Raw genomic sequence first — 15,689 nt, 5'->3', positions numbered from 1 at the left:
ACAGTATAACTGATCAATGCACCACCATACATGGTCATTTATTGCTTAAAATGGTTAAATAAGATATTTGGCTACAGAAGTGCCATTTCTTTCCGATCTCCAAAAACAAATCCTGTGAAATGATGTCAACACATACTGGAGGAGTTACTGGCTAGCTACAGTGGCTAGCTTTGCTAACAAACTAGCTATAGTGGCTGGCTTAGCAAACAAACTAGCTACAGTGGATGGCTTAGCTAATGAACTAGCTCTAGTGGCTAGCTTAGCTAACAAACTAGCTACAGTGGCTAGCTTAGCTAACGAACTAGATACAGTGGCTAGCTTAGCTAACAAACTAGCTACAGTGGCTGGCTTAGCTAACAAACTAAGTACAGTGGATGGCTTAGCTAACGAACTAGCTACAGTGGCTAGCTTAGCTAACGAATTAGCTACAGTGGCTAGCTTAGCTAACGAATTAGCTACAGTGGCTATCTTAGCTAACAAACTAGCTACAGTGGCTTTCATAGCTAATGAACGAGCTACAGTTGAAGTCGAAGTTTACATACACTTAGGTTGGAGTCATTAAAACTTGTTTTTCAACCACTCCACAAATTTCTTGTTAACAAACTATAGTTTTGGAAAGTCGGTTAGGACATCTACTTTGTGCATGACACAAGTAATTTTTCCAACAATTGTTTACAGAGAGATTATTTCACTTATAATTCCCTCTATCACAATTCCAGTGGGTCAGAAGTTTACATACACTAAGTTGACTGTGCCTTTAAACAGCTTGGAAAATTCCAGAAAATGATGTCATGGCTTTAGAAGCTTCTGATAGGCTAATTGACATCATTTGAGTCAATTGGAGGTGTACCTGTGGATGTATTTCAAGGCCTACCTTCAAACTCAGTGTCTCTTTGCTTGACATCATGGGAAAATCAAAAGATATCAGCCAAGACCTCAGAAAAAAAATTCTAGACCTCCACAAGTCTGGTTCATCCTTGGGAGCAATTTCCAAACGCCTGAAGGTACCACGTTCATCTGTACAAACAATAGTACGCAAGTATAAACACCATGGGACCACGCAGCCGTCATACCGCTCAGAAAGGAGACGCGTTCTGTCTCCTAGAGATGTACGTACTTTGGTGCGAAAAGTGCAAATCAATCCCAGAACAACAGCAAAGGACCTTGTGAAGATGCTGGAGGAAACAGGTACAAAAGTATCTATATCCACAGTAAAACGAGTACTATTTTGACATAACCTGAAAGGCTGCTCAGCAAGGAAGAAGCCACTGCTCCAAAACCGCCATTAAAAAAGCCAGACAACGGTTTGCAACGGCACATGGGGACAAAGATCGTACTTTTTGGAGAAATGTCCTCTGGTCTGATGAAACAAAAATAGAACTGTTTGGCCATAATGACCATCGTTATGTTTGGTGGAAAAAGGGGGAGGCTTGCAAGCCGAAGAACACCATCCCAACCGTGAAGCACGGGGGTGGCAGCATCATGTTGTGGGGGTGCTTTGCTGCAGGAGGGACTGGTGCACTTCACAAAATAGATGGCTTCACGAGGCTGGAAAATTATGTGGATATATTGAAGCAACATCTCAAGACATCAGTCAGGAAGTTAAAGCTTGGTCTCAAATGGGTCTTCCAAATGGACAATGACCCCAAGCATACTTCCAAAGTTGTTGCAAAATGCCTTAATGACAACAAAGTCAAGGTATTGGAGTGTCCATCACAAAGCCCTGACCTCAATCCTATAGAAAATCTGTGGGCATAACTGAAAAAGTGTGTGCGTGCAAGGAGGCCTACAAACCTGACTCAGTTACACCAGCTCTGTCAGGAGGAATGAGCCAAAATTCACCCAACTTATTGTGGGAAGCTTGTGGAAGGCTACCCGAAACGTTTGACCCAAGGTAAACAATTTAAAGGCAATGCTACCAAATACTAATTGAGTGTATGTAAACTTCTGACCCACGGGGAATGTAATGAAAGAAATAAAAGCTGAAATAAATCATTCTCTCTAGTATTATTCTGACATTTCACATTCTTAAAATAAAGTGGTGATCCTAACTGACCTAAGACAGGGAATTTTTATTAGGATTAAAATGTCAGGAATTGTGAAAAACTGAGTGTAAATGTGTTTGGCTGAGGTGTATGTAAACTTCCTACTTCAACTGCGCGTTGGTCATGTGACTAGAATGACCCTGATGTAACACCAAAGGCACACCCCATTTACGTTTGAAAAATTGGGAAAGATGCGGATTTGGACTATTTTTCGTGTCCAAAGTTGACCTTTAACAGGAAATCCCCATCTCTACTGCTACAGGTTATAAAACATGATCAAATATCATCTCCAATATTAACATCTACTTTGTGACAGAAGAGCTCTTCATTTCTCTGCTGAGTCGACAGTACCGGTAGTTTAGAAGTCTGTAACAGTTCTGTAGAACGTTTAGAGCCCTGACCCTAAACCGGGATAAACTCTGAGCTCTAGTAATAACCCACCCAAAAGGTCCTCCCGACTCTAAGGGCTCTATTCAATCCGTATGGCTGATGTTCAACCAGCTGATAGAAATGTAAAGGCAACGTTCCTGTATTAGCAGAGATTCACGGTCAGCGCTGCATATGTCAGCTCTCCAATGGGAAATTACCTTTACATTTCTATCACACGGCCTGTAATGTTTCAGCCATCCAGATTGAATACAGCCCTAATTCTAGCTGAGTAACCGAACCCTAAGTAAGTTACACTAACCCCCTAACCAGCCTTAAATGACCCCTAACCAGCCTTAAATGACCCCTAACCAACCTTAAATGATCCCTAACCCCCTAACCAGCCTTAAATGACCCCTAACCAGCCTTAAATGACCCCTAACCCCCTAACCAGCCTTAAATGACCCCTAACCAGCCTTAAATGACCCCTAACCAACCTTAAATGACCCCTAACCCCCTAACCAGCCTTAAATGACCCCTAACCAGCCTTAAATGACCCCTAACCCCCTAACCAGCCTTAAATGACCCCTAACCAGCCTTAAATGACCCCTAACCAACCTTAAATGACCCCTAACCAACCTTAAATGATCCCTAACCCCCTAACCAGCCTTAAATGACCCCTAACCAGCCTTAAATGACCCCTAACCCCCTAACCAGCCTTAAATGACCCCTAACCAACCTTAAATGATCCCTAACCCCCTAACCAACCTTAAATGACCCCTAACCCCCTAACCAACCTTAAATTACCCCTAACCCCTAACCAACCTTAAATTACCCCCAACCAACCTTAAATTACCCCTAACCCCCTAACCAGCCTTAAATGACCCCTAACCCCCTAACCAACCTTAAATTACCCCCAACCAACCTTAAATGACCCCTAACCCCCTAACCAACCTTAAATGACCCCTAACCAACCTTAAATGACCCCTAACCCCCTAACCAACCTTAAATGACCCCTAACCAACCTTAAATGACCCCTAACCCCCTAACCAACCTTAAATTACCCCCAACCAACCTTAAATTACCCCTAACCCCCTAACCAACCTTAAATGACCCCTAACCAACCTTAAATGACCCCTAACCAACCTTAAATGACCCCTAACCCCCTAACCAGCCTTAAATGACCCCTAACCCCCTAACCAGCCTTAACATTTACATTTAAGTCATTTAGCAGACGCTCTTATCCAGAGCGACTTAGAAATTGGTGCATTCACCTTATAATATCCAGTGGAACAACCACTTTACAATAGTGCATCTAAATCTTTAAGGGGGGGTTAGAAGGATTACTTTATCCTATCCCAGGTATTCCTTGAAAAGGTGGGGTTTCAGGTGACTCCGGAAGGTGGTGATTGACTCCGCTGTCCTGGTGTCGTGAGGGAGCTTGTTCCACCATTGGGGTGCCAGAGCAGCGAACAGTTTTGACTGGGCTGAGCGGGAACTGTGCTTCCTCAGAGGTAGGGAGGCGAGCAGGCCAGAGGTGGATGAACGGAGTGCCCTTGTTTGGGTGTAGGGCCTGATCAGAGCCTGAAGGTACGGAGGTGCCGTTCGCCTCACAGCTCCGTAGGCAAGCACCATGGTCTTGTAGCGGATGCGAGCTTCAACTGGAAGCCAGTGGAGAGAGCGGAGGAGCGGGGTGACGTGAGAGACCCCTTAAATGACCCCTAACCCCTAACCAACCTTAAATGACCCCTAACCCCCTAGCCAACCTAATAATAATGTTATATTATTACTATTTTAATCCAGTTCTCCTTGTCAGCCTAAAATACAAACACAGTGCCTCAATATTATCTCCAGATCCAATACATTTCAGACACTTCCCCATGGCAGGCACAGTAAAGTAACAGCGCCTCTTCAACCTTAGGAGGCTGAATAAATTTGACTTGGCACCTAAAACCCTCACATACTTCTACAGATGCACAATTGAGAGCATCCTGTCGGGCTGTATCACCGCCTGGTACGGCAACTGCCCCGCCCACAACCGCAGGGCTCTCCAGAGGGTGGTGCGGTCTACACAACACATTACCGGGGGCAAACTACCTGCCCTCCAGGACACCTACACCACCCGATGTCACAGGAAGGCCAAAAAGATCAAGGACAACAACCACCCGAGGGAGGAAAGGGGAGGGATAGAGGAAGGGAAGAAAGAGGAGGGAGGAGGGATGGAGGAAGGGAGAGCAAGGGAGGGAGGGAGGGAGGGAGGGAGGGAGGGAGGAAAAGGGAAGGATGGAGGAAGGGAGGGAGGGAGGAAAGGGGAGGGAGGGATGGATGGAGGAAGGAAGGAAGGGATGGAGGAAGGGAGGGAGGGAGGAAATGAGGGAGGGAATGAGAGAGAGAGAGCAAGAGGAGGCAGACAAAGCAGAACACTGGACAGAAACCACGGTCTTCAGGCACATTATTGTTTTTCTTTCGTCCCCCCCCCCCATCTTAGTTTTGCTACGATATCTCTGAGCCCAGATCACCATCGGAAACTACACAGTCCGGATCACCATGGAAACCACACGGCCCAGATCACCGTGGAAACCACCCAGCAAGACATCTTAATTCAAGATACATAATAATGATTTAAAAATGTGGAGAGGTTTCATGGTTTTAATGCGATGAAAATAAAAAGTCGTTTCCTGTATCCTCTCATTACATAGGATCAGTGGAACGTTGGGACCAGGTGGGACCAGTGGGTGGAGTTAGAATGACCAGGTAGAACCAGTGGGTGGAGTTAGAATGACCAGGTAGAACCAGTAGGTGGAGTTAGAATGACCAGGTAGAACCAGTGGGTGGAGTTAGAATGGCCAGGTAGAACCAGGGGGACAGTTATGACCAGGTAGAACCAGTGGGTGGAGTTAGAATGACCAGGTAGAACCAGTGGGTGGAGTTAGAATGACCAGGTAGAACCAGGGCGACAGTTATGACCAGGTAGAACCAGTGGGTGGAGTTAGAATGACCAGGTAGAACCAGGGGGACAGTTATGACCAGGTAGAACCAGTGGGTGGAGTTAGAATGACCAGGTAGAACCAGTGGGTGGAGTTAGAATGACCAGGTAGAACCAGGGGGACAGTTATGACCAGGTAGAACCAGTGGGTGGAGTTAGAATGACCAGGTAGAAGCAGTGGGTGGAGTTAGAATGACCAGGTAGAACCAGGGGGACAGTTATGACCAGGTAGAACCAGTGGGTGGAGTTAGAATGACCAGGTAGAACCAGGGGGACAGTTATGACCAGGTAGAACCAGTGGGTGGAGTTAGAATGACCAGGTAGAACGAGGGGGACAGTTATGACCAGGTAGAACCAGGGGGACAGTTATGACCAGATAGAACCAGTGGGTGGAGTTAGAATGACCAGGTAGAACCAGGGGGACAGTTATGACCAGGTAGAACCAGGGGGACAGTTATGACCAGGTAGAACCAGTGGGTGGAGTTAGAATGACCAGGTAGAACCAGGGGGACAGTTATGACCAAGTAGAACCAGTGGGTGGAGTTAGAATGACCAGGTAGAACCAGGGGGACAGTTATGACCAGGTAGAACCAGGGGGACAGTTATGACCAGGTAGAACCAGGGGGACAGTTATGACCAGGTAGAACCAGGGGGACAGTTATGACCAGGTAGAACCAGGGGGACAGTTGTGACCAGGTAGAACCAGGGGGACAGTTATGACCAGGTAGAACCAGTGGGTGGAGTTAGAATGACCAGGTAGAACCAGGGGGACAGTTATGACCAGGTAGAACCAGGGGGACAGTTATAACCAAGTAGAACCAGTGGGTGGAGTTAGAATGACCAGGTAGAACCAGGGGGACAGTTATGACCAGGTAGAACCAGTGAGTGGAGTTAGAATGACCAGGTAGAACCAGGGGGACAGTTATGACCAGGTAGAACCAGGGGGACAGTTATGACCAAGTAGAACCAGTGAGTGGAGTTAGAATGACCAGGTAGAACCAGGGGGACAGTTATGACCAGGTAGAACCAGGGGGACAGTTATGACCAGGTAGAACCAGGGGGACAGTTATGACCAGGTAGAACCAGGGGGACAGTTATGACCAGGTAGAACCAGTGGGTGGAGTTAGAATGACCAGGTAGAACCAGGGGGACAGTTATGACCAGGTAGGACCAGGGGGACAGTTATGACCAGGTAGAACCAGGGGGACAGTTATGACCAGGTAGAACCAGGGGGACAGTTATGACCAGGTAGAACCAGGGGGACAGTTATGACCAGGTAGAACCAGTGGGTGGAGTTAGAATGACCAGGTAGAACCAGGGGGACAGTTATGACCAAGTAGAACCAGTGGGTGGAGTTAGAATGACCAGGTAGAACCAGGGGGACAGTTATGACCAGGTAGAACCAGGGGGACAGTTATGACCAGGTAGAACCAGGGGGACAGTTGTGACCAGGTAGAACCAGGGGGACAGTTATGACCAGGTAGAAGCAGTGGGTGGAGTTAGAATGACCAGGTAGAACCAGGGGGACAGTTATGACCAGGTAGAACCAGTGGGTGGAGTTAGAATGACCAGGTAGAACCAGGGGGACAGTTATGACCAGGTAGAACCAGGGGGACAGTTATGACCAGATAGAACCAGTGGGTGGAGTTAGAATGACCAGGTAGAACCAGGGGGACAGTTATGACCAGGTAGAACCAGGGGGACAGTTATGACCAGGTAGAACCAGGGGGACAGTTATGACCAGGTAGAACCAGGGGGACAGTTATGACCAAGTAGAACCAGTGGGTGGAGTTAGAATGACCAGGTAGAACCAGGGGGACAGTTATGACCAGGTAGAACCAGGGGGACAGTTATGACCAGGTAGAACCAGGGGGACAGTTATGACCAGGTAGAACCAGGGGGACAGTTATGACCAGGTAGAACCAGGTGGACAGTTATGACCAGGTAGAACCAGTGGGTGGAGTTAGAATGACCAGGTAGAACCAGGGGGACAGTTATGACCAGGTAGAACCAGTGGGTGGAGTTAGAATGACCAGGTAGAACCAGGGGGACAGTTATGACCAGGTAGAACCAGGGGGACAGTTATGACCAGGTAGAACCAGGGGGACAGTTATGACCAGGTAGAACCAGGGGGACAGTTGTGACCAGGTAGAACCAGGGGGACAGTTATGACCAGGTAGAACCAGTGGGTGGAGTTAGAATGACCAGGTAGAACCAGGGGGACAGTTATGACCAGGTAGAACCAGGGGGACAGTTATGACCAAGTAGAACCAGTGGGTGGAGTTAGAATGACCAGGTAGAACCAGGGGGACAGTTATGACCAGGTAGAACCAGGGGGACAGTTATGACCAGGTAGAACCAGGGGGACAGTTATGACCAAGTAGAACCAGTGGGTGGAGTTAGAATGACCAGGTAGAACCAGGGGGACAGTTATGACCAGGTAGAACCAGGGGGACAGTTATGACCAGGTAGAACCAGGGGGACAGTTATGACCAAGTAGAACCAGTGGGTGGAGTTAGAATGACCAGGTAGAACCAGTGGGTGGAGTTAGAATGACCAGGTAGAACCAGTGGGTGGAGTTAGCATGACCAGGTAGAACCAGTGGGTGGAGTTAGAATGACCAGGTAGAACCAGTGGGTGGAGTTAGAATGACCAGGTAGAACCAGTGGGTGGAGTTAGAATGACCAGGTAGAACCAGTGGGTGGAGTTAGAATGACCAGGTAGAACCAGTGGGTGGAGTTAGCATGTCGAAGGCGTCTCCAGCGGCACTGTTTTCTGCTCGTTATGTTTATCTGTCATGTTATTCAGCAGTCTGTCCTCCAGGGCAGAAGTGTGGACCTCTAGCTCTCTGGTTCCTCCAGGTGTCTGGGCAAGCAGGGTTGCTGGTGGACCGTGCTGGTGCCCCAGGATACCCCTAGGGAAGGGGACAGGCTACGGAGGCCCACCCCACCGAGTGGCATCATGGACGGGGACAGACTGCGCAGGCCAACCCCACCCAGAGGCACCAAGCTGGGGGACAGGCTGCGGAGGCCAACCCCTGATCTGAAGCTGAGCTCCGGGGCAGGAAGCAGGGGTTTCAGGATGCTGACCAGGCAGAAGGCTGAGCCACTCTTAGGGATGAAGTTCACCTTGTTACGGTCCGGACACAGGAAGGGAGGAATCTCCTGCAGGGGTCTGGGACTGTAACACAAACACACACATTGTCATTCAACACTAATATGGTATAATATAATATTTATGGTATTTACTGAGCAGAGAGCCCTTTTCCTATATAAGAGGAGTAATACCAGTTTGGCCAAGAAAGGCTGTATATGGCTAGTTTTAATGCTCTGAGTTAGCTTCTACTATGGTGGGCTCCAGCTAGTTTTAATGCTCTGAGTTAGCTTCTACTATGGTGGGCTCCAGCTAGTTTTAATGCTCTGAGTTAGCTTCTACAATGGTGGGCTCCAGCTAGTTATAATGCTCTGAGTTAGCTTCTACTATGGTGGGCTCCAGCTAGTTTTAATGCTCTGAGTTAGCTTCTACTATGGTGGGCTCCAGCTAGTTTTGATGTTCTGAGTTAGCTTCTACTATGGTGGGCTCCAGCTAGTTATGATGCTCTGAGTTAGCTTCTACTATGGTGGGCTCCAGCTAGTTTTAATGTTCTGAGTTAGCTTCTACTATGGTGGGCTCCAGCTAGTTTTAATGTTCTGAGTTAGCTTCTACTATGGTGGGCTCCAGCTAGTTATAATGCTCTGAGTTAGCTTCTACTATGGTGGGCTCCAGCTAGTTTTAATGTTCTGAGTTAGCTTCTACTATGGTGGGCTCCAGCTAGTTTTAATGCTCTGAGTTAGCTTCTACTATGGTGGGCTCCAGCTAGTTTTAATGCTCTGAGTTAGCTTCTACTATGGTGGGCTCCAGCTAGTTATAATGCTCTGAGTTAGCTTCTACTATGGTGGGCTCCAGCTAGTTATAATGCTCTGAGTTAGCTTCTACTATGGTGGGCTCCAGCTAGTTTTAATGCTCTGAGTTAGCTTCTACTATGGTGGGCTCCAGCTAGTTTTAATGCTCTGAGTTAGCTTCTACTATGGTGGGCTCCAGCTAGTTTTAATGCTCTGAGTTAGCTTCTACTATGGTGGGCTCCAGCTAGTTTTAATGCTCTGAGTTAGCTTCTACTATGGTGGGCTCCAGCTAGTTTTAATGCTCTGAGTTAGCTTCTACTATGGTGGGCTCCAGCTAGTTATAATGCTCTGAGTTAGCTTCTACTATGGTGGGCTCCAGCTAGTTTTAATGTTCTGAGTTAGCTTCTACTATGGTGGGCTCCAGCTAGTTATAATGCTCTGAGTTAGCTTCTACTATGGTGGGCTCCAGCTAGTTATAATGCTCTGAGTTAGCTTCTACTATGGTGGGCTCCAGCTAGTTTTAATGCTCTGAGTTAGCTTCTACTATGGTGGGCTCCAGCTAGTTATAATGCTCTGAGTTAGCTTCTACTATGGTGGGCTCCAGCTAGTTATAATGCTCTGAGTTAGCTTCTACTATGGTGGGCTCCAGCTAGTTTTAATGCTCTGAGTTAGCTTCTACTATGGTGGGCTCCAGCTAGTTTTAATGCTCTGAGTTAGCTTCTACTATGGTGGGCTCCAGCTAGTTTTAATGTTCTGAGTTAGCTTCTACTATGGTGGGCTCCAGCTAGTTTTAATGTTCTGAGTTAGCTTCTACTATGGTGGGCTCCAGCTAGTTTTAATGTTCTGAGTTAGCTTCTACTATGGTGGGCTCCAGCTAGTTTTAATGCTCTGATATGTTAGGAGGATATGGGGAGGCTGATATGTTCAGGAGGATATGGGGAGGCTGATATGTCAGGAGGATATGGGGAGGCTGATATGTCAGGAGGATATGGGGAGGCTGATATGTTCAGGAGGATATGGGGAGGCTGATATGTCAGGAGGATATGGGGAGGCTGATATGTTAGGAGGATATGGGGAGGCTGATATGTTCAGGAGGATATGGGGAGGCTGATATGTCAGGAGGATATGGGGAGGCTGATATGTTAGGAGGATATGGGGAGGCTGATATGTTCAGGAGGATATGGGGAGGCTGATATGTTAGGATGATATGGGGAGGCGGATCTGTTAGGAGGATATGGGGAGGCTGATATGTTAGGAGGATGTGGGGAGGCTGATATGTGGGGAGGCTGATATGTTAGGAGGATATGGGGAGGCTGATATGTTCAGGAGGATATGGGGAGGCTGATATGTTAGGAGGATATGGGGAGGCTGATATGTTAGGATGATATGGGGAGGCTGATATGTCAGGAGGATATGGGGAGGCTGATATGTTAGGAGGATGTGGGGAGGCTGATATGTGGGGAGGCTGATATGTTAGGAGGATATGGGGAGGCTGATATGTTAGGAGGATGTGGGGAGGCTGATATGTGGGGAGGCTGATATGTTAGGAGGATATGGGGAGGCTGATATGTTCAGGAGGATATGGGGAGGCTGATATGTCAGGAGGATATGGGGAGGCTGATATGTTAGGAGGATATGGGGAGGCTGATATGTTCAGGAGGATATGGGGAGGCTGATATGTGGGGAGGCTGATATGTTAGGAGGATATGGGGAGGCTGATATGTTAGGAGGATATGGGGAGGCTGATCTGTTAGGAGGATATGGGGAGGCTGATATGTCAGGAGGATATGGGGAGGCTGATATGTTAGGATGATATGGGGAGGCGGATCTGTTAGGAGGATATGGGGAGGCTGATATGTTAGGAGGATGTGGGGAGACTGATATGTGGGGAGGCTGATATGTTAGGAGGATATGGGGAGGCTGATATGTTCAGGAGGATATGGGGAGGCTGATATGTTAGGAGGATATGGGGAGGCTGATATGTCAGGAGGATATGGGGAGGCTGATATGTTAGGAGGATGTGGGGAGGCTGATATGTGGGGAGGCTGATATGTTCAGGAGGATATGGGGAGGCTGATATGTCAGGAGGATATGGGGAGGCTGATATGTTAGGATGATATGGGGAGGCTGATATGTCAGGAGGATATGGGGAGGCTGATATGTTAGGATGATATGGGGAGGCGGATCTGTTAGGAGGATATGAGGAGGCTGATATGTTAGGAGGATGTGGGGAGGCTGATATGTGGGGAGGCTGATATGTTAGGAGGATATGGGGAGGCTGATATGTTCAGGAGGATATGGGGAGGCTGATATGTTAGGAGGATATGGGGAGGCTGATATGTCAGGAGGATATGGGGAGGCTGATATGTCAGGAGGATATGTGGGGAGGCTGATATGTCAGGAGGATATGGGGAGGCTGATATGTTAGGAGGATATGGGGAGGCTGATATGTTGATATGGGGAGGCGGATCTGTTAGGAGGATATGAGGAGGCTGATATGTTAGGAGGATGTGGGGAGGCTGATATGTGGGGAGGCTGATATGTTAGGAGGATATGGGGAGGCTGATATGTTCAGGAGGATATGGGGAGGCGGATCTGTTAGGAGGATATGAGGAGGCTGATATGTTAGGAGGATGTGGGGAGGCTGATATGTGGGGAGGCTGATATGTTAGGAGGATATGGGGAGGCTGATATGTTCAGGAGGATATGGGGAGGCTGATATGTTAGGGATGATATGGGGAGGCGGATCTGTTAGGAGGATATGAGGAGGCTGATATGTTAGGAGGATGTGGGGAGGCTGATATGTGGGGAGGCTGATATGTTAGGAGGATATGGGGAGGCTGATATGTTCAGGAGGATATGGGGAGGCTGATATGTTAGGAGGATATGGGGAGGCTGATATGTCAGGAGGATATGGGGAGGCTGATATGTCAGGAGGATATGTGGGGAGGCTGATATGTCAGGAGGATATGGGGAGGCTGATATGTTAGGAGGATATGGGGAGGCTGATATGTTAATGTGGATTGTTATTATGATATTTTAAATGAGAAAGGAGAGGTCAGGGGTCAGGGTTAGGGGTTAGGGTGTACTCTCACAGCCCTCAGGACGGTTAGGGGTTAGGGTCAGGGGTTAGGGTTAGGGGTTAGGCTGTACTCACAGTGACTCCTCAAAGACCTTGAACTTCTCACAGCCCTCAGGACGTTTAGGGTTAGGGGTTGGGGGTTAGGGTCAGGGGTTAGGGGTCAGGGGTTAGGGGTAAGGGGTTAGGGGTTAGGGTCAGGGGTTAGGGGTTAGGCTGTACTCACATTGACTCCTCAAAGACCTTGACCTTCTCACAGCCCTCAGGACGTTTAGGGTTAGGGGTTAGGGGTCAGGGGTTAGGGGTCAGGGGTTAGGGGTAAGGGGTAGGGGTTAGGGTCAGGGGTTAGGGGTTAGGGTTAGGGGTTAGGCTGTACTCACAGTGACTCCTCAAAGACCTTGAGCTTCTCACAGCCCTCCGGACGTTTAGGGTTAGGGGTTAGGGTCAGGGGTTAGGGGTCAGGGGTTAGGGGTTAGGGGTCAGGGGTTAGGGGTCAGGGGTTAGGGGTTAGGGTTAGGGGTTAGGCTGTACTCACATTGACTCCTCAAAGACCTTGACCTTCTCACAGCCCTCAGGACGTTTAGGGTTAGGGGTTAGGGTCAGGGGTTTAGGGTTAGGGGTTAGGGTCAGGGGTTTAGGGTTAGGGGTTAGGGGTTAGGGGTAAGGGGTTAGGGGTTAGGGGTTAGGGGTAAGGGGTTAGGGGTTAGGGGTTAGGCTGTACTCACAGTGACTCCTCAAAGACCTTGAGCTTCTCACAGCCCTCAGGACGTTTAGGGTTAGGGGTTAGGGTCAGGGGTTAGGGGTCAGGGGTTAGGGTTAGGGGTTAGGCTGTACTCACATTGACTCCTCAAAGACCTTGACCTTCTCACAGCCCTCAGGACGTTTAGGGTTAGGGGTTAGGGGTCAGGGGTTAGGGGTCAGGGTTAGGGGTTAGGGGTTAGGGGTCAGGGGTTAGGGGTCAGGGGTTAGGGGTCAGGGGTTAGGGGTTAGGGTTAGGGGTTAGGGGTTAGGGGTCAGGGGTTAGGGGTCAGGGGTTAGGGGTTAGGGTTAGGGGTTAGGCTGTACTCACATTGACTCCTCAAAGACCTTGACCTTCTCACAGCCCTCAGGACGTTTAGGGTTAGGGGTTAGGGGTCAGGGGTTAGGGGTCAGGGGTTAGGGGTCAGGGGTCAGGGGTTAGGGTTAGGGGTTAGGGGTCAGGGGTCAGGGGTCAGGGGTTAGGGGTTAGGCTGTACTCACATTGACTCCTCAAAGACCTTGACCTTCTCACAGCCCTCCGGCGGCTCCCTCTTGAACATGTAGCTGTTGTTGGGCTTTGGAGACGCTGCATACTGGAGAGGAGAGCAGGGGCCCGGATCTGAGGACAGACAGGCAGACAGGGAGCAGGTCAGTCACAATATTCAGGGAGAGGAGAGCAGGGGCCCGGATCTGAGGACAGACAGACAGACAGGGAGCAGGTCAGTCACAATATTCAGGGAGAGGAGAGCAGGGGCCCGGATCTGAGGACAGACAGGCAGACAGGGAGCAGGTCAGTCACAATATTCAGGGAGAGGAGAGCAGGGGCCCGGATCTGAGGACAGACAGGCAGACAGGGAGCAGGTCAGTCACAATATTCAGGGAGAGGAGAGCAGGGACCCGGATCTGAGGGCAGGCAGGCAGGCAGGCAGGCAGGCAGGCAGGCAGGCAGGCAGGCAGGCAGGCAGGCAGGCAGGCAGGCAGGCAGGCAGGCAGGCAGGCAGGCAGGCAGGCAGCAGGTCAGTCACAATATTCAGGGAGAGGAGGACAAAGCTATGGATATGTGTGTGTGTCTGTGTGTGTGTGTACCTTTCTCCTCCACGGGGTAAGGGCTGCCTCCTCCCATATCGTTGAGGATGGTGAGGTAGGAGGGAGAGATGGAGTCGGGCCGGCTGCTGCTGTTGCTATGCTTACCGCCCCCGAGGCCCCCAGAGGGGGTCTGCGTGTCGATGCTTCGGGTGGAGCTGCTGCGCTGGAGGCGGAGGGGTGGGGGGGCGCGGTGCCCGTCTGGGACATCCTGGGGCTGAACACAAAAGCACACATAAATAATAACACTTGGTTTGTGTGTGTGTGTGTGTGTGTGTGTGTGTGTGTGTGTGTGTGTGTGTGTGTGTGTGTGTGTGTGTGTGTGTGTGTGTGTGTGTGTGTGTGTGTGTGAACGAGGACTCACAATAATAACTTCATCTCGTAGCTGCGGTGTATCGCGGATGATGATGCGTTCGATTTCCTGGTTGAGACCTTCCACGCTGTTCCGGAAGCGCGGCGCCGTGGACTTGGGGACGGGGATCAGGATGGTCTTATTGGGCATCTGGGCCTTACATACAGACAGGGGAAAGGTTAGTGGTAGAGTTAGGGTTAACCCTTTGAGCTGGGGGTTAGGGTTAACCCTTAGAGATGGGTTAACCCTTAGAGATGGGGGTTAGGGTTAACCCTTAGAGATGGGTTAACCCTTAGAGATGGGGGTTAGGGTTAACCCTTAGAGATGGGGCTTAGGGTTAACCCTTAGAGATGGGGGTTAGGGTTAACCCTTAGAGATGGGGGGTAGGGTTAACCCTTAGAGATGGGGGTTAGGGTTAACCCTTAGAGATGGGTTAACCCTTAGAGATGGGGGTTTGGGGTTAACCCTTAGAGATGGGGGTTAGGGTTAACCCTTAGAGATGGGGGTTAGGGTTAACTCTTAGAGATGGGGGTTAGGAGTAACTCTTAGAGATGGGGGTTAGGGTTAACCCTTAGAGATGGGGTTAGGGTTAACCCTTAGAGATGGGTTAACCCTTAGAGATGGGGGTTAGGGTTAACCCTCAGAGATGGGGGGTAGGGTTAACCCTTAGAGATGGGGGTTAGGGTTAACCCTTAGAGATGGGGGTTAGGGTTAACTCTTAGAGATGGGGTTAGGGTTAACCCTTGGAGATGGGGTTAGAGTTAACCCTTAGAGATAGGGGTTAGGGTTAAACCTTAGAGATGGGGGTTAGGGTTAACCCTTAGAGATGGGGGTTAGGGTTAACCCTTAGAGATGGGGGTTAGGGTTAGGGTTAGAGAAGGGTTAACCCCAAACCCCCCTTAGAGATGGGGGTTTGTGGTTAACCCTTAGAGATGGGGTTAGGGTTAACCCTTAGAGATAGGTGTTAGGGTTAACCCTTGGAGATGGGGTTAGAGTTAACCCTTAGAGACAGGGGTTAGGGTTAAACCTTAGAGATGGGGGTTAGGGTTAACCCTTAGAGATGGGGGTTAGGGTTAACCCTTAGAGATGGGGGTTAGGGTTAATCCTTAGAGATGGGGGTTAGGGTTAATCCTTAGAGATGGGGGTTAGAGTTAACCCT

The 15,689-nt window shown here is 49.4% G+C and overlaps 1 protein-coding gene across 1 annotated transcript in view; it reads right to left on the bottom strand.

The window, feature by feature from the left end:
* Positions 1-7,334: 7,334 nt before the first annotated feature.
* LOC106575048 (protein FAM117B-like) overlaps positions 7,335-15,689 on the bottom strand; it is a 35,024-nt gene continuing 26,669 nt past the window's right edge. The window contains exons 6-9 of the mRNA XM_082962445.1: positions 14,543-14,686; positions 14,182-14,395; positions 13,597-13,714; positions 7,335-8,577 (exon numbers count right to left, since the gene is read on the bottom strand). Coding sequence (XP_082818571.1) covers positions 8,238-8,577; positions 13,597-13,714; positions 14,182-14,395; positions 14,543-14,686 — 816 coding nt within the window. The 3' untranslated portion in view covers positions 7,335-8,237. The remainder of the gene's footprint in view (positions 8,578-13,596; positions 13,715-14,181; positions 14,396-14,542; positions 14,687-15,689) is intronic.

This window comes from Salmo salar, chromosome 16 (assembly GCF_965601325.2).
Source record: "Salmo salar chromosome 16, fSalSal1, whole genome shotgun sequence".
NCBI classification, from domain to species: Eukaryota; Metazoa; Chordata; class Actinopteri; order Salmoniformes; family Salmonidae; genus Salmo; species Salmo salar.
This window is presented reverse-complemented; position numbering and strand designations above follow the sequence as displayed.